The 27,904-nt window shown below is 35.8% G+C and overlaps 1 protein-coding gene across 5 annotated transcripts in view; it reads left to right on the top strand.

Moving 5' to 3' along the window:
* Window positions 1-27,904, top strand: part of LOC100647243 (tyrosine-protein kinase Btk29A) — a 328,457-nt gene that overhangs the window by 46,658 nt on the left and 253,895 nt on the right. For 4 of the 5 annotated variants that reach the window (XM_048414083.1, XM_048414084.1, XM_048414096.1 and 1 more), the window contains one exon: window positions 3,878-4,171. In XM_048414083.1, coding sequence (XP_048270040.1) covers window positions 3,878-4,171 — 294 coding nt within the window. Of the gene's footprint in view, window positions 1-3,007; window positions 3,173-3,877; window positions 4,172-27,904 lie in introns of those variants that run through there. The other variant, XM_048414085.1, reaches the window with a different exon arrangement.

Here is a 27,904-nt window from a genome sequence, read left to right as displayed (position 1 = left end):
AGAATTTAGTGAAACTAAAAGTTCGAAATAAAGAGAAATCCATATTATTGTGCCCTTGAATATAAATTATGTTTTGGATCACAAGGCCTAGGAACAATGGGACTATAAATAGATTTCTATTTCTGTCTCTTGTAACCTTCAGCTACAGCTACAAGATTAACTTTTTTGGTAATGCCCTTTGGTAATGTCATAAATATATGAACGTGCTCCCTATCATAGCTTCTGCTATTGTATTGTAACACTATAAGAGTGAGGATCTGAATTAGCATACACTATACTCATACCTATACTTATACCAATATATTTTGCCATTACAAATTCATCCACTATTCCTCTGTCAATCAACCTCAACAGTATCACATATTAAATTTGTAGCGGCACTCGACAACAAATACCGCTACTCGACACTAACTAAGCAACGGACATGGTAGCGAAATGGTTAGCGCTCTAGGTTTCGAACGTTCGGGACCCGGGTTCGATTCCCGACGCCCGCGATCCTATTTTTCTTCCACGCATCAAAATAGAAGAATAATTAGCAGTACCCCAGCAGCGAAATCTACAGCCGGCAACTATTACTATCACGGACAACATATACCACCTCTACAAATTAATAAATAATGATAACAATTTATTTGATTTTCACCTCATCATACACTACTATACCTGTACTTATACTTATTTCAATATATTTTTCTATTACAAATTCATCTGCTTGTTTCTCTATGAGCTAATCTCAACAAAATATGAAATATCATTATTCTGATTTTTATCTTAAAAAAATAAAGTAAAAATTATTACAATGACAATTATCTACATTAGTAGAGGATTTAATTGATGCATTGGATTTACTTGATGCATCATTTCCAGAAAATTATTTAATTATAAATAACACGTTTGCAACATATTCTGTATCAATCTTAATAATTAGTTTCGTCTGTTTAATCTCTAAAAATGAGATCTTCCTACCGTGATAATACAAAACCCCATCCACCGTGGTAACGTTCGATTTTAATATTCGTTGCTTTCCATGCAACAACTTGCTTGCCCATCTGAAACAAGGTCAAGGGAACTAATTGTAATCCTCGGAATTATTACGATTTCTTCTCGCGGATCGCATTTTAACGAGCTACTTGGATTAATTAATTCTTAGGCCCCTTGTTACACGCTCTATCGTTCCTCTTGACCTCTTATTTCCCCCGCACGAGATTCGTCTGTGGATTTTCTTGTCTTCGAACACGATACAACCCACTCTACAACTGGCAACATCTACGCAAAACTCCGGAACATCCGGGTTAGGTTTGGTTAGGTTCCGAGGGACATACTTGCAAGCATTGAAATATATAATTAAATTGAAATTCTCAAAATCTCGACTTGAATACGTTCTCATGAACTCAATACCAAATGTAATCAAATATTCTGTGTACAGAGAAATTTCCCTTTTTTATTTTTATAATATTTTTTATGAAATATATTTATATACAGAGGTGGGAGAAAATAATGGAAATACCTCTTATATGTCATATGCGTATTATACAAACATATACATACATATACATATACATATAAGAATTCTGTCCAACACCTATGTATGTGTTTACTATCTTCAGATGTTTCTGAACAAATAAGCGTCCACTGTAACCATAACCTCACAACACTATAATTTTCAGTCCACTATTTACACTCGTGTTCATACTATTGCTACAAACCCCAATTGCAGTACTATTTTTTCTAACTCTTACAATGGCTATCATACAAAAAGTATAAGTCCAAGTAGGAAAAGTATAAGGAGGAATTTTCAAATTCTAAAGGAACAGTTTTCGTACTGGAAGCGGTTAGACCAATTCCTGTTGTTTATCGACACGTCGCTCGCCTCCGTATGTATTCTCGAATGCATTTCTGTAGTTCGCGGTGTCTCCCGCTGGCGACCCTAACAAAATGTGAAAAAGCTTCACGGTGGGACAACGAGGAAAAATTTTTCTGTCGATCCTTTTTTTTTTCTCTCTAGCGAGGAAAAGTTTCGCCAGGGACGTAGTTCCGCGAATGGGAAGTTGCCAGGTACTTTGGCAGCGCTGTTGCTTGTCGATGTGGTCGAAATGGAGGAATGGGGAGTATCGCTGATCAAATCCGTAGATAAAACAGCGCAAGCGTGATTTTTATCAAATTCATCGGTGATATTCGGCGGGGTACAATAGGGGAAGACGCGCAATAGATAATTTGCCAAATAAATACAACACGACGTGAAAGCTCGCCTCGAATAAATCGAACGCTGTCTCGTGAACCAATGGCGTTTCGATATTTGTTTTTTTGTCTTCTCTCGTTAGAGGCTAATGATCATCGATTCGAACTGGATTCTGTTCCCCTTTTCCTCTGACAGAATCATGACGCGTATTTTCATTTCTCGTTCGAAGGAATAATTTGAAAAATTGAAAACTCTCGGGTGTTGTTTCGTTAAAAATGGAAATCGAACTATATAGATTTCTAGCAGTATGCGTTCATTTAATGCTCATTGCCAATCAGATCCACGATCTCTCCAGCTAATCTCGCTGCAGTCTCGAAATTTTTACATCCTGTTTCCCTTCGTTATCTATTTCGATAAACAAAACGACTCGCGATATTTCGGGGAAAAACTTGATATAAAACTTAAATAGAAACAAGAAATCACGTGTATTAACAACGATCTATATTTGGCTGAAATTTAAGATATTCTCCTTAACGATCGGAAGATCTGTGGCAACACTCGACGATGGAACTTTCCGACGGCTCGCGACACAAAGTGTTATGCCATCTAAGAGTAAGGCTGACACGCCCAATGTACCATCGATATCCCTACGGTCCTTTCGCCGAAAATTCGGAAGAAATTATACGCGGCAACCATGGCGGACATCTAACTAACGCGTGTGTAGTGGGGATATCGGAGGGCAACGAAGAAAAGAATCTGTTTGGTTTCGAACAAAGGATTCATTCCGTTTCGAACAGCGAAGTGCGAAGGGTCTAGCATAACAGACAAGCAAACATATTCGAGAAGCGTGATTGTTGATTGTTTATTGTGATTGCTGTTTGTTTATTGTGGATTGTTGAGTGTTGACTGTTAAATAAATTTTGTTGTTGAACATCGAGAGTATTTCTTGGGCACTTACTTCTACATCCAACCACTACTTCATATCGGATAAAAGTAATTAGAAGGATAACCAAATTAATTAGCAACACACGTCACACGTCTAACATAAGTGGTTCGCCAGAAACTCGTAGAAACCTTTAACGAATAAATTACGTGTATTACATGAAACATCCTGAAATCTCTTTAGAACTGCAATAAGACTGGACCGTCATAATGATATTAATAAATTATGAAAGAGAATTTAAAAGATATATAGAGGTGCAAATGTATTTTTCATAGAAATTATGAAAATAGTCTTCCTTTGATTATTAACACTTTGACTGTCACGTTGGGACCGGAACGCTTCAACTTCTTACGATTGTAAAAATTGAATGAAAATTGACAGTTAGGGTATTTTGAATATAACCGATAAATAGAAGATACTTTAAAATAAAAAGTGCCACATTAAACAATTAAACATTTTTATTAGAACATCAATAAAAAAAAAAAATGAGAACAAATGTTGCATCTAATGGTGCACTGTGTTGAAACACTGTGGCGCCCTCAGCGAAACATGTGATTTCGGCGTGGCACTTAAAGTGTTAAAGGCTTTTTTATTGATTAAATTATTAAAAGAAACATAGGAATAGAACATATCTAGTGATAAAGTAAGCTTGTTCATCTGTCTGTACTCAAAACTCTCATTGGCTATGTTCCAACGATTTATAACTAATTTGTTAATAAAATAACTAATTCGACGGTTCGTTGGTCTGTTCACAGTGTGCAGTGAGAATCCCGGCCTAAGCGGTCGTTACCACGCCGGATTGTGGAGTGGAAAGCGTTGGTCCTGCTGCCGCTTGTCCACACGTTCCGCGGAGGGCTGCGAAACTTGCAGCTCCTGGTCCTCTAAGCCGTTAAACGCAACAAACCCGTCCTCCACGTCTACTTTGAGCTTCACCTTGGCCACCGGAAGCTCCATCGCCACCACTGCCGCCATAACCGATCGACCACAGACGACCAACTCAGAGGCGAACAACAATCCCATCGTTCACTCGCAGGCCCGTTCAACTATCGGTTCGTACCAACTTTCATTTTTCTTCTTATTTCATCTCCTTCTTTTCTACCAAATACGTTCTTATTTCTCTTGTTCCGTTTGCTTAGTAAGATTTTAAAAATAATTTCCAAAGCTTCTACATCGGTAATTCCGATCTCGAACAGCAGAGGGCAGGTGCGACGCTTAGAAAAGAAACGCGCGCATTTTGAATGTGATAGAATAGCGAATGTTTTAAAATCGGATTTTTCCAAGATTTGTAAATTATATTTACAAATGTTATATAACATAGGATTAAGTTGACGACAGGCTGCAGGCGATCCATCTTTAAAAGGTTAAAGTATGAAGAATAGATTTTTCTTGTTTTGTTGGTAACCTGGACGTAGAAAAACAAAATGAAAATATGATGGCGCACGTGGAATGCCATAGGATGATCGATAGAGGAATTAGAGAACTGGCGATTGTGAAAACTAAAGTGAGACGTTCAAAGGTTAAAGATATACATGTTGTAACTTGATACTCTGGCGACTCTTTCGCGCCACGCTTGCCAAGGTCTACGTTTCAAAGAAACCAGTAGAAAATTATCTGCTGACTCTGGTAAAGAGAGGATAAAACTTGGAAACGACCACGTTTCTTTGATACGTCGAGCGTTTTACCTTTTTTAAAGACGGCGAACGTGTGACATTCGTGAATTTCGTGTTTCAAGATCTTCCAGTGCAACTCTCAAGTTTTTCTTACAGTTTCACCGAGAGATCTTCGCGACGTTAACGAAGCTATTCTTCTTCCATAATAATCTGTTTCCATGAACTTTCTTCTTTGCTTCTTTTTTTTAATTCCACTTTTCTCCAGCTTTATTTTTAAAATAGATTCGACCAATCGACCAATAGTTTAATTAATCCCATGAGTTGGCCAATGTTAAATTCAACGCTAGTTTTCCGTTTAATCTGCGGCCTGCTTCCTTCCGGTTCGACTTCGGGCCGTATTTCGGGCTTACCGAAACTCACCAGCCCTCTTCCAGTTAAATATTAGCGAGCGTCGCGGTAATTCCAAGACAAACTCTCCCCTAGTCATAAATGTCCGGTCAGTTAATACCGGATTCCATTAGGACCCCTTAGTGGCTTTGAAATTCCAATCAGTTTCAACAGAATTGACAGTTGTTGAGCTCACGTTGCATGGAATAACTAGGAAATTGCGTTATTTCATTGGTCTAACGATCAGCCTTGTATTAAATTTTCATTTAAATTCTCTCGTTTGTTGGATCTATCCTGTTTCTTTTTTTTTTTTTCTTTTTAAAGATTGCATTGAAATGTAACATTGTTTTTATTTTTATGAAGATATATTTAATTAACTATATTGGAAACACCGAGATATTCGAAATTGTCAATTCATAGGTTTTCGTAGGAATTTTATAAATTTCCCACGCTACAGTTTGTGATTTTAATGATTTTTTTTTTTTTTTTTTTTTGAAGTATGGGTATAAATTTCTTTCTCTTGCATTATGTATTTTTTCATATATCTTTCATTTTGACTTTTTTGGTGCAACTTTTATACTTTAATCGTTGATACTTTTAGTAGCCACCAGCTTCTTTCTATTCTTTAACAATTATTTCTACTAAACTATTGTCCAAAAGTATGAGTACTCAAAATTGAAATATTTTAAAGATTAAGTAACTTAAAGATCGTTCAATTGTTTCTTCATTTGCATTTTAATTAAATTGTCAACTATTTTGATAAATTTGAGCACTTCACATCAACCCTTTGCACTTGTCTGTCGAGTGTGACTCGACGTCACTTTTTATCTCAGGTGCTCCTTTGTCGTGTCCCACTCGACATTCTTTCCCACCCTCTTTTGTGATTGCATCCTGGACAGTGTTTCAAGATATATTATACACTTAAAAATTACAAAATAAAACAATAGTGTGAATAAAACTATTATTTCACTGAATTTCTTTCTTCCTTTATTTATTTACATTCTCTAATATCTTAGTTAAAGTAAATTTCAAATAAAACATTTAAAAGCGTTGGATGCTGCTGTTAACGAAATTGAAATAAAATTCAGAATGCAAAGGATTAACCCTTTGAGTGCTGTGGGCGCATATAGATGTCTGGCGAAAGCTATCGGTGTGGACTAAGGACACATATATGCGTTTTCTGTAAGTGTCCGGCATGGACTAAGGACGCATATATGGGTTTTTAAATTTTTCCGAACACCTACGCCAGAAGTAATACTATTACGTTTGTGTGAAATAAATATAAATGCATTCCTTACGGCAGTAAACAAATGCCAATAGTGGCTCGTTATTGTTGAAGCGGTCACCACTTGTAAGAAAACTCTACATCTGGTTTTTTTAGTTTCCTCAAGCACTGAATTTTTCACACACAACTAAATTATTAACTTGTGTTATATTTACTAAATTTAGTTTTCTAGTTTATTGTTTTCTAGTTTATTACCCAAATTCTAGTTAACTGTAAATTTCAATGTTTATAATAAATAATTAAAAATAACTAAAAAATAACGCTCTTGAATCATTTAATCTCGTGCGAAAGAATCACTATAACTTATTACGATTTGCGCTTTGAATAGTCAATCAACAGAGTTCGGTCTAACGAAAAAGTATTCCGTCCACAGCGATCGTCAGCGCTAGACGCGCGCCGTCCGTATGGACGGCATAGGCCGCGAGTATTCAGCACTCAAAGGGTTTAAGCATCAAACAGTTATTTGAAACGATATCATTCACGTACTTCTTAACATCCGGGAAACTTTCATTTTCACAATATTTCGCTTCTTTATTTCTTTGGAAAACTGACCATACGAGGTGTCTTCGATGACGTCATATCTTAGGTCGACGATCCACAATAACATTTCGATGTTCTTCTTCTTGAAGCACGGAACATGAAGCAGAGGACCATAAACATGGCTGCAAATACAAAATAAGGGATGAAATTCGACAGGCGTAGTTAAACGGGTCAATGCACAGCGATAGTATTCTTTGTGCCTTGCTCTTTACGCTGTCATTGTGCACCGACCCATTTGACGCGGCTTTTTATATTTTATTTTTCCTCTTCCGTCACCGTGCATCGACCCATTCGGCGCATCCAACAGATCCTCTCCGCGTCTCGCATTCTTCCTCTCTCCTTTCTTTTATTTTTCACTTCTCTTATCCGCCTGTTCGAACAGCTAGACGTACATTTCATGAATTTTACATTTTGAAACTTTTACGATGATTAGATGACATTTCTCGTAGTTCTACGAGCTTCCATCATATTTTTATTAGGTGCCATCTATCGCGAGGTTTCGTGAACATTCCAACGCGCTTCTTCAGGATAAACTTGAACACTTTTTTCTTCTTCAGAATAAGCCCAAAATATTCTATATATATTTGTGCAGGACTTGTAGAGAATTGTAATGTAGAATAACGAGAACTTGCTGTTGCAACCCGTTAAATATATTTAAAAATGATAAATTAGTATACAGACTATATTCGCTGATACGCTTGTACAGTACATAAATCGCAAAGTAAGATCGCTAATGACTCGTTAATTAGATCGCTGATATCTCGTAGATATTGATCGATAATTCGTAGATACTCGGTATATACTGTTAATAACTGATTCGCTCGCGATCGTGTCATGTAAAATAAAAAAAAAGGAAATCGAAGATGAAAAATAATAATAAAAAGAAAGGGAATTTATTTCCTAACACACTGATTACAATCTACTTCCGAACTCCAGCCGTGACTTTCCAAGACTGAAGCTCTTACAACTTGACTTTCAGAGGAATCCGATTCTTTTTTTTTTTTTTTGCCACCCCTCAATATCCCCACTATGCACGCGTTTGTTAGGCGTTTGCCACCGTTGCCACGCACGCCTTCTTCTCGAACATTCGGCGGAAGAACCGTTGGGATATTGATGGTTCATTAGGCACCTCGCTTCGGCGATATATATTGTCGCCAAATGTCGCCACATCTTTATTTCCGTCATCATCCCATCGGTTCCGAAGCGCGGCCTGATTTTGATGTGATTGATGTTACAATCACGTCCGTTTATTTATACTAGTCGGGGGAGAGTTGAAAAATTCAAATTCGTCTTTGTTCGACCGTTGCACGTAGCGGCAACATTGTTTTGCCCGGTGTTTATTTAGCGTTACGTTTCGTGCATCAAGGCAGTGTCAATGTCTCGAGGCAAAACAACACCATGAATCGCTCTCGATTCCCATTGTCCTCTGACTCATGTGCCGCTACATATTCTAAAAATATTCTAAATATTCTAAAATTATTGATATATGTGTAATTTTGTGTGCTGGACCGGGTTAGATGCGTAATAGAGATACTTGTATGTGAATATCAGTGTGTGGAAGTATATGTGTGCGCGGTGTTTCGAAAACAAATGAATGTAAACTGTACAGTCGGTTGACAGTCGGGTATGGAAGAAAGTGCTGAGACGCATGCAAGTGTGTATCGATGAATATCTTAGAAATCGCTCATCAAATAAATATATAATTATTGTAATATTAATTCCAAGTGTAAATTTAGTGTTCCTATACCATTATTTCGGCTATTAAGATCCACAATTTTCAATAAAAATAAATATTCTAAAAATAGTCTTCTCCTGGAAGAACCGCAAATACAACATTTAACGTTTCCTATACAATGCAACTATTTGTTCAATGATTATTTTTGCAACAACGCGAGGTGCTCAATGGCTTGTTCAGTGAAAATTGGAAAATTCGATGACCAGATTGCTGTGCTTTGGAGAAAAGAAAATTCGACATTGACCGGGTATCGATGGTTCGTTATGGGATGAATAGAACGATGGTATCTGGACGTTCTATTGAAATTTTTGACGCGAATGTCGATCAGGTGTACACAGCGTTGCAGAACATGTGACAAGTATACGGTGATTCTTTTCAAAACATAAGAATGTTGTGTCGTAGATAGAAATTAATACATAAAATTTTGTTGTCGCAACTTAAACGAAACGTGTACTAATTTATTTCTAAATTAATATCATCCTTCTGTGGAATAATTTCAATTAAATTGCCAGACGCACCTCTGCTTCATTGAATTTGTTTACCATTTATGCACATATTAATTAATCAGGACACATAGGTATATAAAATTAATAGGTATATAATAGTACTTTTATATAACTACAAATGTTCCATACTATAAAAGTTACACGTAGAATTTGATAAACAATTGTATACTCACAACTTTAGCTGTAATACTCTTAACATTAGAACTACCGATAATTAACACGAAGCTATTTCTACCAAAACCATTGAAAATGACTGGTCTTTAAAAAATACGTAATAATAGAATATTTGTATATTTATTGATTTATTACTTTCTTACAGAAGGAATTCCATGTTATGTTGTTGAGAATTGTCGATCTTAATTGCCGAAATAAAAGTAAAGGAACACTAAGGTTACACTTAGAATACAAATTAAAATAATTATAGATTTATTTAATAAACGATTTCCAGGATTTTCGTCGATATACATTTGCACGCATCTCAGCACTTTCTTTGTCTCGCCATCTTCCATACCAGACTGCCAATGGAATAGTTACATTCGTCTGTTTTTCGAGACACCGCGTACACACATACTTCCACACACTTATATTCGCATACGTGTGTCAGTACTACGTGGCCAGTCTAGTCTAGAACACAAAAATATACACATCTCAATATATGTAGTACATTTTTGGTATTATTAATCCATCTGGGACCATGATCCCTGAACGAGGGTTGACACATTTATGAAATTGTAGAACCAGTCGTTTTGACTGGTGTGGTATTTCTAGCGTTAGCATCTAGCGATCTAGCGATCGACCCGGAATTTTCCTGATAACTGATATCGTCGTATCGAATGGTACGCTGTACAAATTTTAAAAACATATGGAAAGTTGTACGAAATGAGGAAACTGATTAATTGGGGTTCGATAAATAGATTGCAGAACCCTTTTATTTCGACAAATACCAGTCGTTTTGACTGGTATTGGTATAAGTATCTTTGATACAAAATTAGTTTCAGTTTGAATATATAAAAACCAAAATAAAATTCATTATATTATTCTTTTAGTTATTGTTGTGAAAGTCATTACATTATTGCGGAAAGAAGTATAACATAAAGTAGGAATTTTAAAATAAAATTGTAGAACCAGTCAATTTGACTGGTGTGGTAGTTCTAGTGTTAACTCATCAAGAAAGAAATTTGTGAATCTGTCACAGTAAATAAGGAAAAGAAAATATAAGGTTAACGATGATGAAATGGCTACAATAATCTAATAATTTAATAATTTCTGGCTACGATCCACGTTATCGTTTTACATTTGATCCTGCTACCATTTTTCAGTGTGCCCCAGCGTACAAACATCTTCCACTTCTCGCGGTATACAGCTGTTCCGTTTCCAAGGAATAGCTCATCCGATTATTTTCCCCGAGTTGCTTCCTCGAACAAGTTCCTTGCTCCCAACTGCGCTCGTGCCTTAGAAGTTGGCCAGTTTGTAACATTAACACTTGCTGGATTGGTCTAATGAAATTAGCACGGGTATTAGCTTGCAAATGCGCTGGGAACGTCCATGTGTATCTTCGTTTTCGAATATTCCTGCATCCAGCCACGTGCTTCGTTCACGTGTTCTAAACGTATTATATTGGCTTGGCAACTAAAGTGATTGCAGATTTTGTTATTACATGCTATAGACAAAATCTGCAATCACTTAGTTGCCAACCCAATAGGACAATAATGACCAGCTATGGTAGATAACCAACTGATTATTAGCGCTGAATCATCAAAGTGTTCAAATTTGATCCACTCAGAAGCACGCAATTCGGCACTTCACCGACTCAGTCGTTAAAAAATCGAAATTGTATTTTTCCAAATGTAGTAAATCACACTTTTCTGTCTTTAATAACACGTCGACTGACACGTCACCCATATTTGGGTGACGGCAAAATTCCTGACAAGGCCGCCTTACTTGTATTCGATAACAGCAAGGCTTCTGACAGGACTTGTCACCCATATTCGGGTGATGGCAAAATGCTTAGCAGGGTCGCCCCATTCGCATTCGATGGCAGCAGAGCTTCCGACAGGAGTGCGTCGCCCATATTTGGGTGACATCGTCAAAGTTCTTGGTCGGGCCATATCGTCGTGTTCGGGCGACAGGAAAATCTCTGGTCGACCGGCATCACCCATATTTGGGTGACAACAAAATTTCTGGTCGGGCCACGTGACCCGAATACGGGTGGCACATATTTGACTACTTGCGAAAGTATTTGAAAAGTATTTTCCACAGGAAGTAATAAAACTATTGAATTGTTATAAAAGTAATGCGAAGATGATTTATTAAGAAAATTATTTAGAATGTAAAACTTGGAAGCTTCTATACAAAGCTGAGTTTGGTCGGGACAATTTGGACAATAAGTTGTTGCTTTTTTTATATTCTCCCGTGTCTTTGATCGATCGGTCCGTTCGACGTCTTTTATCCGCATAACATAGTTTGCATGCGCGTCTAATGCTTCTTCCGGAATCGTTTTTCCGAACGGCGATATTATGCTGACTCCGACGAAGACAAGGGCTTTTTGTATTTTCAAAGAACCCTAATAATTTTGCAGCTAATAATTCTCTAAATCTTCTAATATTTACATTCTCCCTTGTTGCAATTTTCTGATACAAGAAAGTTTATTATTTCGTCATCAACGAACAGCTGAAACGCATCATATGGATTGACATCGTCAGGTAATTGCCTAATCAGGCCGTCTGTCTCGGGGAAAGAAAATGACTTCTGCCGATCATTAAATTCATACCATTTACCAAATTGAATTGTACTGTCCTCGGTATCGTCAGTTCTCCTTCCTTCCTCAATGACCAATTCTTGTACAATCTCGTCAACAGTATCTTCATTACATTCGGTATCACTACGATTGCACTTATCAATATCCGAATCAGAATCAGACGAGGTAATTCTATTTATATTTCTATTTCTAGGAAATCTGATTTCTTCCTCATCGCTACTATCCGAATTTGTGTTTAACCTCGTAAAAGCTTTCTTTTTCACTGTTATTTGACTCACTAAGGAATAAGTTTTCATCGAAGATTTCATTGAAAACACCCGCGGCAGTCAACGCGATTTCAAGACAATTTAACAATCGATACACTTCCAACTATACATAATTATGTCCCTGCAGAAAGTTCTAGGATTAAAATAAGAAATTTTTCTCGGCCCAATGTAATCAGATTCTAAGTGCTAAAATCTGTAATAATATTTGCGAAATTCTTCTATTGTAAATCCCCTTAATTACGAGCCATTTGGAACGATAACAATTAGACCAGCATGCTATTTGGTGCACCAAGTATTTTAAACACTCCAGCATACCATTCGAAAATTCTTAGTCATCTTAATCTTTTTCTTGAAATACTTAGTTTTCGAACGATCTTTCTTGCAATCGAAGATAAAAGAAAATAAAATACAGCAATCTGTTCTTCTCGAAGGAAATGTAACGGAGGTGATTAAATGTATAATGGTCGATGATACGTTTTAGATTATGTGGCAATAGTGTTAGAATCCTCGGTTCGTATGCTTTTTTTCAATGACGAAGCAGCGGCTTTGCCGTTGAAAAAAGCGAAGCGAAGCGAAGCGAAGCAAAGCAAAGTCTTATTTGCTCGACGTTCTCCTTCTTTGCCTCATAGTTCCACGTAATCTCGCGCCTCCAAAGCATCCCGTTATGCAATACCGAGAAGTATCTTGCTGGAATGCAGAAGTTGGAAGAACCGAGAAAATAAGAAGCCACGTTCCACATTCTCCCTCGATGGATAGTTTCAAGTAGTGACGCGTCGAAGAATGATAAGTGGCGACAGTTCCATATTCTCGTTGTTTTTCCACCATACTGCTACATTCTTCGTGGTAAAATCGAATTTCATTAAAAAAAAAAAAGGTAATAAAAGGTTTCCTCAAAATTCGTTTCTTTTTTTCATTCGTCCAGATATGGAAGCGTATATTTTCTTTCAAAATCTGCCGCAATTCGTTTTGTTTACTAAGTAAACAATCGATGAATGTAAATTAAAATAGCGAGTGAGAGAAAATAACTAACAATGGGAGAAGTTAGTCTGTGCTTGCGAGACTAATGGGAGATTACAACAGGAAAATGTAACAAGTTTAACTTGAGCTCATATTTTAAAATAGCAACAACATTTCAAATTTAATATGTTGTGAATGAATCTTATATTACCAATTTTTCTCCTTTTATTTGATTTTAGTATTAAATAAAGCACAGGGAAAAGCTTGTTTATGAAAACAATTTCGCAATTCAATAGCATAGTTTCTGAATTGACTTTTCATTAAATTTGTTTACAGATATATTAGAATAAATATCTTGCCACATGTTCAGGTTCCTTTCGAAATTGATCAATTCATCAATCCAAGTTGTATCTTCTTACAGTGCTAATGAAATTTTTAAACGCTTTATATGCTTGTAAGCAGAAAATATTAATTTTTACAAAGAACACACTTTCACACTGAACACTGAACACACTGAAATTAGAAAATCAACAAATATGGATTTACCACGCTTTTCTCCTATTCTTCTTCATTAATTTTACATATAGTATAATTGAATATTTTAGACCAAGGGATAGAGGTCTTCTCTTACAAAAGTATACTTTACTTCTTGTGCCCTTGAGCATAGTAGCTAAGGTCAAAGTAGACGACTATAGTAGTTGTCTATTGTAATTTATTGCGCGAACGATCAACGCAACTGGTCCACTCTAATTTGCTTCTGTACAAATCTAATGCAACACTTTTTCTACATTAACACTTTGACTGCCACGCAGAAATCAGATGTTTCGCTGAGGGCGCCACTGGAGTATTTCTATTATTCAAAGCATATAATCGCAAAATAATAATAAATTGATGATGTAAGACAACATTCTTCGCCAATGGGCCGTTTATCTTGTTGGTGGTCATGAGTGACCTTGATAGCGACATATAACAAGGCTTCCTTTATTTCAACAAACCATTCGCATTTGTTATTTCGTCGTAAGCAAAACGTGCAGAATATATTGTTGAGCCGTGTAGAAGATATTAGTAAACAGTATTGTGATTATTTTTATTTCGACGAAACATTAGGCTGACATGGTAGAGGCCCGAAAAAAATTATGTCTGTGATAAAGCAATGGTAGTGGTAGATTACAACAGAAGAAAATGTCCTGTAGATTTATCAGATCAAATAGTAGCATATTCTACACCACATAGAAGAACCCTCAAGTGATATATGAAATTAGCTTCAGGGTTACTGTTAAATACATCAATCTCAAACGCGATGATACTCTATAAACAAGCAAGAAAAACAAAAATCAAGGTATCAGATTTCAGAATGGCACACGCGATGCACCTTGCACAGTGCCATTCACCAGAGCCGTGAAATATGCTTATTCGACAAAGATTGCGACACGAAATGCAGAAGAAGGAAGGACAAGCGTATCTGGCGTGAAAATTTTGCAGAGTGCTATAAAAAAATGTTAAACAGTTAGGATCAAAAATTGCTAAGAATCGGACCAAAGAGGTGACCACCTATCGTCCAAATTGTATCGATGAGCCACATTTATGTTTAAAGTGTTTCAATACAGTGCGCCGTTAGATGCAACATTTGTTCTCATTTTTTTTTATTGATGATCTAATAAAAATGTTTAATTGTTCAATAGGGCACTTTTTATTTCAAAGTATCTTCTATTTATCGGTTATATTCAAAATGCCCTAACTGTCAATTTTCATACAATTTTTACAATTGTAAGAAGTTGAGGCGCTGCGGTCACCAATGACCAACATGGCGTCGCAGGAGAAACCGTGGCGGGTCATATATGACTCACGTGGTAGTCAAAATGTTAAATTCAATCTGGCGTTCTATATAAGCCTAATGAAAAATCCTATTATTATTAAATTTAAATATTTTACAATTGCTATCATCATCTCCATGTATCGTGTAAGTGGAATAACCTGATTGTATTTCACATGTACATTTTGTTTAAGCTAGTTTATGCTATTGCAATACATTTCTATAACCACGTTTAAAATACGAGAAATATCCTCATTCAAAACGTTTGATTCGATAGCAGGAATTTCATAGAATATTTAGTTTCTTCGTAGGCAATTTTTTAAAACTCGATACGAGATCGATTAACGAAGCACGATAAATGTATTCATTTTTAATGAAATTGGTCCACTACATTTCAGTGTGTTATACACACGAAATTGTCCCGAAAAATATTTTTATTGTTCGTATTTAATAAAATACAATTTTTCTCGTAGGTTGAAAGTATTCGCCCTTAGAAAGGTAAACAAAACGTATAAAGATAGTGTTGATTGATTTAATAGTAAAATGTGATTAAGCCATCTAGTAATTACCAGTTTCATGTTCCGAAACGATCTACAAAATGTATCTCGCGAAATATCACGATTACGATACTAGCGACATCTGGAATTCAAGCTTTCCAGGATATTAGCATAGGTTGATGCGAAATAATCGGTGAACAGTGTTTGGACAGGCAAGTTTCGAGGAAGTTGGTCGGCTTGAAGAGGATCCGATGGAAAAAGTTTGGACTGCCATTCACGGTACCGGTACTCGAGTATTTGATAAACGATCTCCCTCTCTGGTTTCGCCTATCCTCCGGCTTTGCCGGTTAAAACTTTCGTTTTTCGAATAGGAACACCGCAGACGAATGGTCGGCAACCCGGCTAGAAACTCGGTGCAGTTCATTTGCATGCGTTTCGCGTACGCGGCCCACGGCTACATTTTCTGTCGGAATTTAAGACTCGATTTACACTGACATGGCACCGGTCACAATGTAGTTAGGGCTCAGTCACACTCCATTTAAATGGTAATCGATTCTCTTGGAACGACGAGGGACGATGCTCTATGTGTAACGACGATTTAGAGATTTCGCGTGGACACCGCTGTTTTTCTCACTTTTCCGTCGGACAGCTTCGCTCAATTTCTGTTCACTCGCCTGCCATCTCAGTGGAATAATAATGCAGTGAAACGTTCAGGTTCTCCTTTCGTTTGGATACAATTGTCAGGGAATTTTGCATATTTAATCGTTTAGAGAGAGGATTTTCTTTCAACTGTGGGACAAATACCTTTCTTTTTGTTAAATCTCTTCGTAGCTAACACATTGTTTAGCGGAAATTTTACTGAGAATTTATCTCATGTCATTGGCTATTATTTCGTAATTAGATGTGCAAGTAAAACAATATAAATAAACTTTAATAAATTCTATTTATTATTCAACTTTTAATATTTCTTTTTCCTATGGTAAACAGTGTAACAATCACCTACGTTAATGGTACAAAACAGCTTTTGCTAATATATCTAGTTTCTGCGTTTTCCTTTTGAAGAGCAGACTCTACACACTCTAGTCGGATTTGTTTTCTGCCAGAGACTATTTTTCTAACACGTGATCTCTTAGCTTCCCGGAAAGCCTGAAGGGTGCATCACTATAATAAGGAGTTGTTTTAGAAATTCGAGAAGCGTCAGGTGCGATGCTGCATTTTTTGGAATCCACAGTTATTCATTCTCTACCTACTTGCAGTAGAAATTTGTTGTATCTTGTTTTATTTTCTGGCAGATAGGTACAGTACATTTTATATGCATCGAACAAGGTGCAGTTTATCAGAAAAAATGCTAATTTTCTGGACCACTTTAAAGTTTTTCGTAAAATAATGCTGTTCGCCAAATACTGACGTGCACGATCTACCCCTTTCATGTTGTTACGACCCGAGGCTTACTATAGGCCGTGTTCCTAACCGTCTCCCTCGGTACTATAGTGTCGCAGACAGATCGTCTTACATGACCGGCGAATATACACAAAGTAACGATAAGTGTATAGTTGCCGTCGAGCAGCGAGTTCTAGAAAACATCGATTCGCTTTCGGTCTGTTATTCTACCTACCAAAAAATATGGCGTACGTGATCATAGGCGCGAACGGTTGCGAAACCCGTGCGTGGTGGGGGTCGTCTCCAAGAGAAGACAAAGGAAACAAATCGAAGGGCAGTCAGTATTGTACGAGGATTCAAACCGAATGCATCGAGAGGTTCAGAGAAATAAAATCAAGTTCGCTTAGTCAAACGAATACGTCGAGGAATATTATAAAGTCGAGTCGAATTAATATAATAAACTCGTTGTATCATCGTTAAATCATTTGTAACGTGTTAATTATAATTTTAAATATTGTTAAAAGTACAAGCTTATATTAACCTTGTTAATTCAGTGTTACAATCATTTGAACTACCTGTGTTATCCTAATCGAAACAGGGCAACGACTGGTTCGCACCATCGACTATCAGTATCGTAGGAGAATTACGGCTCTCGCTGACGCGTTTCCTCGCGATCGCGTCTCTTCGCGAAGGGTCGTAATACCTGTGCTTATTGTATTGTAATATACACGTAGGTTTAATGATATTTTGGTGGGCTAATATCAAATTTACTATCTTCTGATACAGTATCATTTTCCAAGTCACCACAATTTGATTCATAATTAATTGGAAAATCAGATAAAACATGTGCGTATAATTCATTGAAAGATTCTTCATTCGTATGTTCCGTCATCGTTGACATTTTTCACAACGAAGTACGCAACTTTACTGGTCTTGTAAGCGAGAGACACAGCTTGAGGTATGCTGGCCAATAGTTGCGCACTGTACTCCAAGAGCACACTGAGAAAATGACGCTGATGCGAAAGAAAACGCATCATGAGTTTATTCGTGGCCGATCAACAATGTGTTATTTAGAATTTTCTTCCAATTCTGAAGATCATTTATTTTATGCAATAATTGGTAACAACGGAAACGCGAATTTTCACTTTAACTTGAAACTAAAGTATTCAGTGAATTATCTACAATAGATACGTTGCTACGATCTAAGGATAATATTGTAAAAAAATAGTCGCATGAATTTATTGAAATTTGTAGGAGATGCAAATAACTATAACTTGAGAAATATGTAACTTTTAAAATAATAAATTCACAAAGCGTTTAAAAATTGCGTCAAAAAAACGGGTCGCAGTTATCGTGTACGTGGAAGTATGCAATTTTCGCGAAATAATTTTCCAACACTAATAAAACAATATTCTAAAAAAAAAAAAAAAATAGTCGCATGAATTTATAGAAATTTGTAGGAGATGCAAATAACTATAACTTCAGAAATATGTAACTTTTGAAATAGTAAATTCACAAAGCGTTTAAAAATTGCGTCAAAAAAAGGGTCACAGTTATCGTGTATATGGAGGTATCCAATTTTCGCGAAACGATTCTCCAACACTTTTGCAATTTCATCGGCTATTTCGAATGGCAATATCGGTCGAAATTAATCATCGCGACAGAGGATTGAATAAAATGTTATCTTGGTGCAGGCTGTGGATTTCCCATGTAAACCGTGTTTTCTTATACACCATACATAAGGTGGATGAAATTTCTTTGGCGAAACACTGTCAGCTAAGTTCCCTTCCCGGTCGTATCTTTTTTACCCGATGTAGATAACGACGAATCGATATTCGACATTAAATCTTTAACCGTGCTATGAAAGCTCGATAAGATTTTATGCAGGATAATAAAGTTTTAAAGAGTCTGGCGATATAGATTTCGCGCGATCACCATAAAACGAGAGACTGTCGCGAATATCGCCTTGGAAAACGATTCTTTTTATTTACGCGATTGAATTTAACGACTTGGCGATTCTATTGGCCGTTGTAACCTTTTATAATCGAAGCTCAATTTTCTAGTGCAAATGGTTCTTGGATAGAGAAGTGTCTGTGATCCTTGTTTCTGTGACAAAGGTGCCGTTTCTGTGATAAATTATAAGTAACGTACTTAATATACAAATTCTTCTGTGAGAAATTGAAAATTGCTTGGAGAAAATGGTAAGAGAAAATATGGAAGAATTACTGGGAAGTTTTGGTATTTTAAATTCGTAATATCTTTTACGATTTTTAACTCTTCTTTACCGATCACAGAGATGAAATACTATTAAAGAAGAGAAAGATTTTAACTTTTGGAAATCGATAGTAGTTGTTCATCCGTATCATCAAATTTGAACTAATCTTTTAAGAAATATAGAATACATGTTTCACTGTTTTAGGCTAAAGCTCTGTAAAGAAGAGTAGTTTTTAATATATATTGGGTTGGCAACTAAGTTATTGTGGATTTTGTCACTAGGTGGCATTGACAAAAGCCGAAATCACTTAGTTACAAACCCAACAGTAACGGAAGCTACACAGTTCACACGAGTTGAGTACAATTCACATCAAACACGAGAACCGTAAGCGAATAACCTGATCAACGTTTGTCGATGTACAGACGTTCGTCTAATTAGTTAAACTTTAACTAATATAATAACATTAATAATAACAATATAATAATAATAACTAGATATCTGTTGATTTATCAAGTGAATTAAGAATAGCTTGTGTGAAAAGTGTAACGAATGCACTGACGTATAAAGTCCAAAACTGTCGGTCAAATGTTCGTTTCAACGCGAGACAGACATGTGTAGTTTTACGAGAATTTATACGAATAATCGTATGGAAAAAAATGTTTTTAACGTTTTTCTTTCGCTCGCCTTTTTTCCATCCTCTTTTTCTCTCCCCTTTTTTTTCCTCTGTACGATATAGTCACGATAGAATATGTAAAATTAATGGATTGTGCACGACCATTCGAATAAACCCAACGATGTTTCATTTCCACCGATGAGGGGAAGGGGGATGAAATACGATATTCAGATTTCACGGACGATTGAAAAATCGTGGGGAAAAACTGCGGGCGGACGTTGAAGTTGCGAATTATGCGAGAAACGTGGGAATTCAGCGGCAGCTTGATGGACCAGATAATTGGATAATCCAATGCGAAACAGCCACTTTTTAATATTAATGCTGAAATTCGTCAAACGTTCGTGCCTGCGACGTTTTTACTTCCTATAAAAGGGTAACGTCGAGCGAATCCTGACACTCAGGCGAATTATTCATTTTCTGAACCATCGCGATATTTCATCGTTTCACACTAAAAATCAATCGAAACAACAAGTGGAATTTATTCCATCTCGAATAAATCATAAGCGTTAGTTTCATAAAATTTGCAGATAAAATATTAGCGCATTCGCTATTCGCAAGGCGTGATACGTGAAAATATATAGTTTTCGTTAAAATAAACGTATGTTCCATACGTTAAATGTGCATTGAATTCTGTGTTATAGTAAATATTTTTCCTAATATTCTAACTCTCCCGGAACACATTTTTCTTTTAACAATAAACTGAGTAATATAATATTGGGTTGGCAACTAAGTGATTGCAGGTTTTGTCAATGGGTGGTCTTAGCACATTCTTTTGTTTTGTCAACGTGTTCAAAGCACCTAACCTATATTGTTTTCTTGTTCTTTGGACTTTCACCTTTGATTTAGTAAAAAAATTGGCCATTATGGATTCAGATCGTATACTGTATATATAATATTATAATATAATATATAATAATATAATAATATATATAATAATATTATATAATAATATGTAATGTAATGCTATAATATAATAATATACAGGGTGGTTGGTAACTGGTGGTACAAGCGGAAAGGGGGTGATTCTACGCGAAAAAAGAAGTCGAAAATATAGAATAAAAATTTTTCCTTTGAGGCTTTGTTTTCGAGAAAATCGACTTTGAATTTTCGCTCGGTACGCGTGCACTTTATCGCGTCTCGTTGTAACGGATCTCACTGTAGATCGTTGTCTCGATGGATATTATCGCAGTTTGTTTGTTTTTGCCGTAACGGAAAATTAGGAATACATAATGAAATAATATGAAGTAATCATAAAGTTTATTATTACAAAAATTGCTGAAAATGTTGCCCATTCTGCCGAACACATACTTCTGCTCTTCTAATTAAATTTCTATGAACACTTTCTAACGTATTTGATTGTTTTAAAGTATGAAAGGCTACAATAATCTTTTCTTTCAATTGCTCGCAACTTGCGATTTCCTCAGAATAGACAATTGATTTAATATGGCTCCATAAATAAAAGTCAAGCGGAGTTAAGCGAGGAGAGCGTGGTGGCCAAGCCATTGTTCCAGCACGACCAATCCAGCCTTGGTAATGTTGGTTTAAAAAACCTCTCACATGACGACTAAATTGTGGCGGTGCACCGTCTTGTTGAAAAATTAAACTTCCGTTATGACGAGACGCGATAAGAAGGTGCACGCGTACCGACCGGAAATTCAAAGTCGATTTTCTCGAAAACAAAGCCTCAAACGAAAAATTTTTATTCTATATTTTCGACTTCTTTTTTCGCGTAGAATCACCCCCTTTCCGCTTGTACCACCAGTTACCAACCACCCTGTATATAGACAAAATAAAATAGACAAAAGAAGATAAGTTAGTGTCTGTAAATAAGAAAATACGCTCTAATTTATATCGTGTTTGGTCTAGTTTCAATCACAATAACCTCACAACTACATTAGTATAGTATCGGGGAGAAACCCTGAGTAATTAACAAGGTCACTTGACCATGGGTCATCCACGTATTTCGAACATGTGTGTGCCGAGTATACAGTGTAGTATACTTTCTTTTATTTTTTTTATTATTTAAATTGTACTTTACAATTTGTCCAATTGGACATTTGATAAATTACAAGGTCTACTTGACCATGGGTCATCCACGTCTGTGGAACATGGACGTGCCAGGTATACTAGAGCCATGGTATAAAAGATAGCTGTTAGTGAGTTGTTGGAAGAGTGTTGTCAGCATTGTCAAGGATATGATGGTCAGCGTGAAAAAGAGCCGCTGTGACGAGACGAGTGAGTGACAAATGATGACCGTGTGCATATAGATTGATGAAGTATCATATAGGTTGTCTGAAAAGTTTTTTTTCATTTCATAAGATGATAATAGATGAACAACAATTTCTGTTTTATATTATTTTATTGAATTTTAGGTATGATCCATTTCGTTCTATTTCTATTATTATGTCCGAGCATAATTCAATAAACTAATACAAAACAAAAAAAACATTGTGCGTCTATCATTTCCTTATAAAACGAAAGGAACTTTTCGGACAACCTAATTTTGTGTTGGCGTGAACGATATTGAAACAAATCACACCGTTACCAAACCTGCTACTGACACTATATTTTCCCACATTAGGAAAAGTTTTATTCGATAAAGATCGATGGTAAGAAAGTTGCGTTGCTGCATTAACCCTGTGCACTGCTATGTGGAGTGTGATTCGACATCAGTTTTTACCTCAGCAACTCCTTTGTCGAGTCTCAGCCTTCTTTGTGAAACGTGCGATAGAAAAGCAAAATTGCATCCTGGAAACTGTTTCAGGATATATCATATACTTAAAAATTAGAAAATACAACGATAGTGTGAAAAAAACTGGTATTTGAGTGAATTTCTGTCTTCTTTTATTTATTTAAATTGTCTTATTTTTTAGTTAAAGTAAATTTTAAATAAAACATTTAAAAGCGTTGGAGGCTGCTGCTAACGAAATTGAAATAAAATTCGCAGTGCAGAGGGTTAACATTATCTGACTGATATACGTTTCTTCCCATCAAGTCGGTTCTCTTCCTCTGTCACCCGCGCTGTTTTCTTCCCAAATTTGGAAATTAAGTTTCGTTCCGTTCGTCTATATAGCTCCTTTATTGATTTTATTTATTAATTTTAATCATTTTTTCCCATTAATGCGCTTAAGAGTTTCTCCTTTTTCCCTCTGTATTCGTCAAATTTTTCAATGTCTTTGGTAATCTTCTTAAAAATTAAAATCGCAGGTCCTATCTGTTACATACAATCGAGTCCTCTAGACGATAATTCATCGTCGAGGAGTCTCGATTTTCCATCAATTACGTAGAAAATACTCCGTTTCTCGCGCTCCATCGATATCATCCTAATTGCTATCGAGCGTCTTGGTAATCCATTAGCGAACAGAGATGGCCTAGATCAGGCAGCGTGGTAGGCCTATGCTCCTCGTATCCGCCGCGTCCTATCTTCTCTCCACGAAGAATCCATCCCGTCTACGTTCTATCCAGATCCACGGTACATTTGATGTAGAATCGCGTTTCTTTTGCATTCGTGAGGATTAATGGAGGAGCGGTACGTTTCCCGATCATCTAAAGCATCCGATGTATTGCACAGTTTCAACGAACAGATGCATCTTTTTTAGAATTTTCATTCGAATATCGCTTTAGCAATCTCTCTACGTTTCTCCTCTGAGATATCTTTAGTACGAAATCGAGTGATAAAGAATAATAATAAAAATAAGTAAAAATAACAAATAAGAAGTTTCTGCGTGAAAATTTGACAAATTCAGTTGAGTGTTAATCAGATTAACACTTTACCGACTGCTAACAGTTCAACAGCATACGCACGTCTGACTGGCAATTCAAGCGCTGGTTCTCCCCAGCGCCGGCTTTGTTTCGGTTTAGACTTTCCAATACCATTCTTTTCGTTCATCGCGAACGGTAAGTTTTTCAAATTGGTATAAAACTGTGGGAATTTACAAAGCAACGCAACTGACGCAACTATCTTAGTACTAAATAACAAATTACTGCTCAAATAATGAGAAAGATTATCGGCGACAAAAGGCAGATTAATAGGCTATCAGTCGATAAGTTTTGGCGACAAAAACCGATTAATCGGCATTCGGTCGGTAAAATGTTAATTAATAATGGAGCGCATCGTAATTTTTGCAACATTTTTGTATGCATTTTTTTATATTCTACGAAAAAATTATTTAATCGTACGTTCGCTACCAGCGTCACATATATAAATTTTATAAATTTTAAACCGTGATATAAATAAATACATAATTAACGTGCTTACTTCTGAAAAGATAGAAGCTGCTGCTTATAATAAAAGTAGGTTTATTTTATCGTTGAATACATTGCAGAAAACTACAAGCAACAAAGCATGATGTGAACAGCATAAGAGCTAATGCATTAATCCACTGCTTTGCCAACCGCGCGCGCCACAACGAGCTGTACGTTTCTCACCGCAATGGACAAGTCAACCCATGCGCTGTCCACCGCGCATTTTTCCAATTATCGAGGACTAATGTTCACTATTTAAAAAACAAAGAAGTCTAAAAGTTATTTAAGCGGTTAATTATATTTCGCGGTAATTTGTTTGATTTCACATATTGTTTATACAAAACATCAAATTGAAAGTATATATTAAAAGTATAGAAAAATGTAGGTAAAATTAAAAACGTTATAAACGACTGAAGATAAATAACACGACTTGAACGTGAAATAAAAAATTCATAATGCATTTTAATATTTTTTTACATTGTAGTATCGTTCGATTGTAACTTCATTTAGTCATAACTGATAGTGAAGCTTTTTAATTAATTTTAACATCACTAAATTTTGAGTTTTATTATATGCTGTACTTTATAAAAGCAGAACAAGTGGCGCGATTAATTGGGAACAATTTCAGCTAAACAATAAGTGATAATAATAATAATAATAATAATAATAATAATAATAATGATGATAATAATAATAATAATAAAAAAAAAAACGCGTTGCTAAAGTCAAAAATGGAGATCTCCCAGTTGGCTCACGCAGCGATCTACAGTGAGATCCGTTATAACGAGACGCGATAAAGTGCACGCGTACCGAGCGAAAGTTCAAAGTCGATTTTCTCGAAAACAAAGCCCCAAACGAAAAAATTGTATTCTATATTTTCGACTTCTTTTTTCGCGTAGAATCACCCCCTTTTCGCTTGTACCACCAGTTACCAACGACCCTGTATATTATTATATTATAGCATTACATTACATATTATTATGTAATATTTATTATTATATATATTATTATATATTATATTATAGTATTATATATACAGTATAAATTTATCAATTTATCAGTTTATTATTTTTTTTATTATATATTATATTTTTTATAATATACTATTATTATTTATTAAATGTAGACGATGTCTCAATACGAGTGGATTAATATATTCGCTAATGTTCGTCACACATGACGTTTTATTTTTTCTAGTTTTCCGCAATATATTCAGTAACATATATTTGTACCCAGTAAATTGCTAAATATAAATAATTATATTGTAATTACCTTTGTTCTTTCGCTTCAGCAACTATTATAATTAATGCAAATGAGCATTACTATAATGCCAACGTTGTAACGTAATAATGAATCATCGAATATTCTCGAATAGTCCACCACATATATGCGGAGAATTAAATTCACGATCGGTAAAATCCATTGGGGAAATTGTAATCTTTTTGAACACATCGCATCCACCGTGGTTATTTCACCGTGGCGTGGCAAGTAGAGGGGATAGGCTATTGTAAATCCTTGAATTTTATTTCGATGAATTATCGTCGTATTTATACGAGAGTCTCGTGTTTTATTCGTGTTTTTGTTTTCCACCGATAGCCAGCCAGCTATTGAAATTCAGATCAGAGGAGCGAGTGTTTCGATTTACGGATTAATGGATTACGGGAATAATGCTTGGGATAATTCGGGTTTCTGTCGAATATCGGATACGCCAATGAGTAGATCTCGCGGGGAAATTAAGCTTTGTTTCGTTCGTCTATATAAGCTCCTTTATATCTATTAATTCTAATCATTTTTTTCTACTAGTGCGCTTAAGAATTTCTCCTTTTTCTTCTGTACTTATCAAATGTTTCAATGTCTCTCGTAATCTTCTTAAAAATTAATCTTTTCGTATCGTATTTTCTCTTCGTAGTTACTATGTTTGTTTAATTCTGTGTGTTACGTGCAGGATTTGTCATCGATTTGTAAAAATTCAAAATTCACTATTGGCTTGGCAACTAAGTGATTGCGGGTTCTATCAATACCACCTAACGGCAAAATCCGCAATCACTTAGTTGCCGATAGCTAACACGAAACTATTTCTACCAAAACCAGTGAAAATAATTGGTCTTTAAAAAATACGTGATAATAGAACATTTTTATATCTATTGATTTATTACTTTCTTACAGAAGGAATTCCATGTTATGTTGTTGAGAATTGTGAATCTTAATTGCCGAAATATATGTAAAGGAACACTAAAGATACACTTGGAATTCAAATTAAAATAGTTATAGATTTATTTAATAAACGATTTCCAAGATTTTCGTCGATATACATTTGCACGCGTCTCAGCACTTTCTTTGTCTCGCCATCTTCGGTACCACACTGCCAACGGAACAGTTGCATTCATCTGTTATTCGAGACGCCGCGCACACATACTTCCACACACTCATATTCGCATACGTGTGTCACTACTACGTGGCCAGTCTAGTCTAGAACACAAAAATATACACATCTCAATATATGTAGTACATTTTTGGTATTATTAATCCATCTGAGACCATGATCCCTAAACGAGAGTTGGCACATTTATGAAATTGTAGGACCAGTCGTTTTGACTGGTGTGGTATTTCTAGCGTTAGCATCTAGTGATCTAGCGATCGACCCGGAATTTTCCTGATAACTGATATCGTCGTATCGAATGGTACGTTGTACAAATTTTAAAGACATATGGAAAGTTGTACGAAATGAGGAAATTGATTAATTGGGATTCGATAAACAAATTGCAGGATCCTTTTACTTTGACAAGTACCAGTCGTTTTGACTGGAATTGGTATAAGTAGCTTTGATACAAAATTATTTTCAGTTAGAATATATAAAAACCAAAATAAAATTCATTATATTATTCTTTTAGTGATCGTTGCGAATGTCATTACATTATTGAGGAAAGAAATATAACATAAAGTAGGAATTTTAAAATAAAATTGTAAAACCAGTCAATTTGACTAGTGTGGTAGTTCTAGTGTTATAATGCTCGCCAAGTTTTTACGGTGCAGTAAGGAACAAGCAGACGATGATCGATCCGACCATGATTATTCATTCTGCAGCTGATCAATATCGCAGGCCGAGCAGAGTGATGATGTATCCGAAACCGTAGAGCAGCCTGCTATAAATTATAACGGCGTATTAGGGCGTGCAGGCACTAGAAAGCCTCAGGAACTCGAGTATTGCATACATAAATGCATGTCTGCCCTGTTGAAGGACAATGGGCCGGGTTTGGCTTCGTATTATGCTGGATCCTGCTTCGTGCACCATGAAAAGTGAAATAATTTTCGAAATTACAATTAAATACAACTTAATTACAGTTACAATTTAATACAATTAAAAAAGAAATACGTTTTGTAAATCACAGGGTGAAATGAACAATTTCTTCTGTAAACATCGTCTCGATCTTATTTCCACCGAAAATATATAGCGAGGTGGTAAAATACAGATCAGACGTTGAAATTTACGTGTTTCGAAAAAATACAGTGAGATCGTAAAATTGGCGAGATTCGTCAGATTGGCTAGAAAATTCAAACAATTTGAAACATATATTGGGTTGGCAACTAAGTGATTGCGGAGTTTGTCAATACCACCTAGTGATAAAATCTGCAATTACTTAGTTGCCAATCCAATAGATAAAAACGCAGAGCTTATAAAATCTTAATCGATTACTGACACTCTTTGTAAGGCTTATTAAAATTTTAGGTACCTGGAAGTTATATACCTTATAAAAAGAGGTATAAACTTGCACTTTTTGGTCGTCCACTTTCACTCTATACAAGTTTTATTTTAATATTGGGTTGGCAACTAAGTGATTGCGGATTTTGTCAATGCCACCTAGTGACAAAATCCGCCATCACACTTAGTTGCCAACCTAATATTAGAATTATAAT

This window comes from Bombus terrestris, chromosome 18 (assembly GCF_910591885.1).
Source record: "Bombus terrestris chromosome 18, iyBomTerr1.2, whole genome shotgun sequence".
In the NCBI taxonomy this organism is placed as follows: domain Eukaryota; kingdom Metazoa; phylum Arthropoda; class Insecta; order Hymenoptera; family Apidae; genus Bombus; species Bombus terrestris.
Note: the sequence above shows the minus strand (reverse complement) of the source record. Positions and strands in the feature narration are given on the sequence as shown.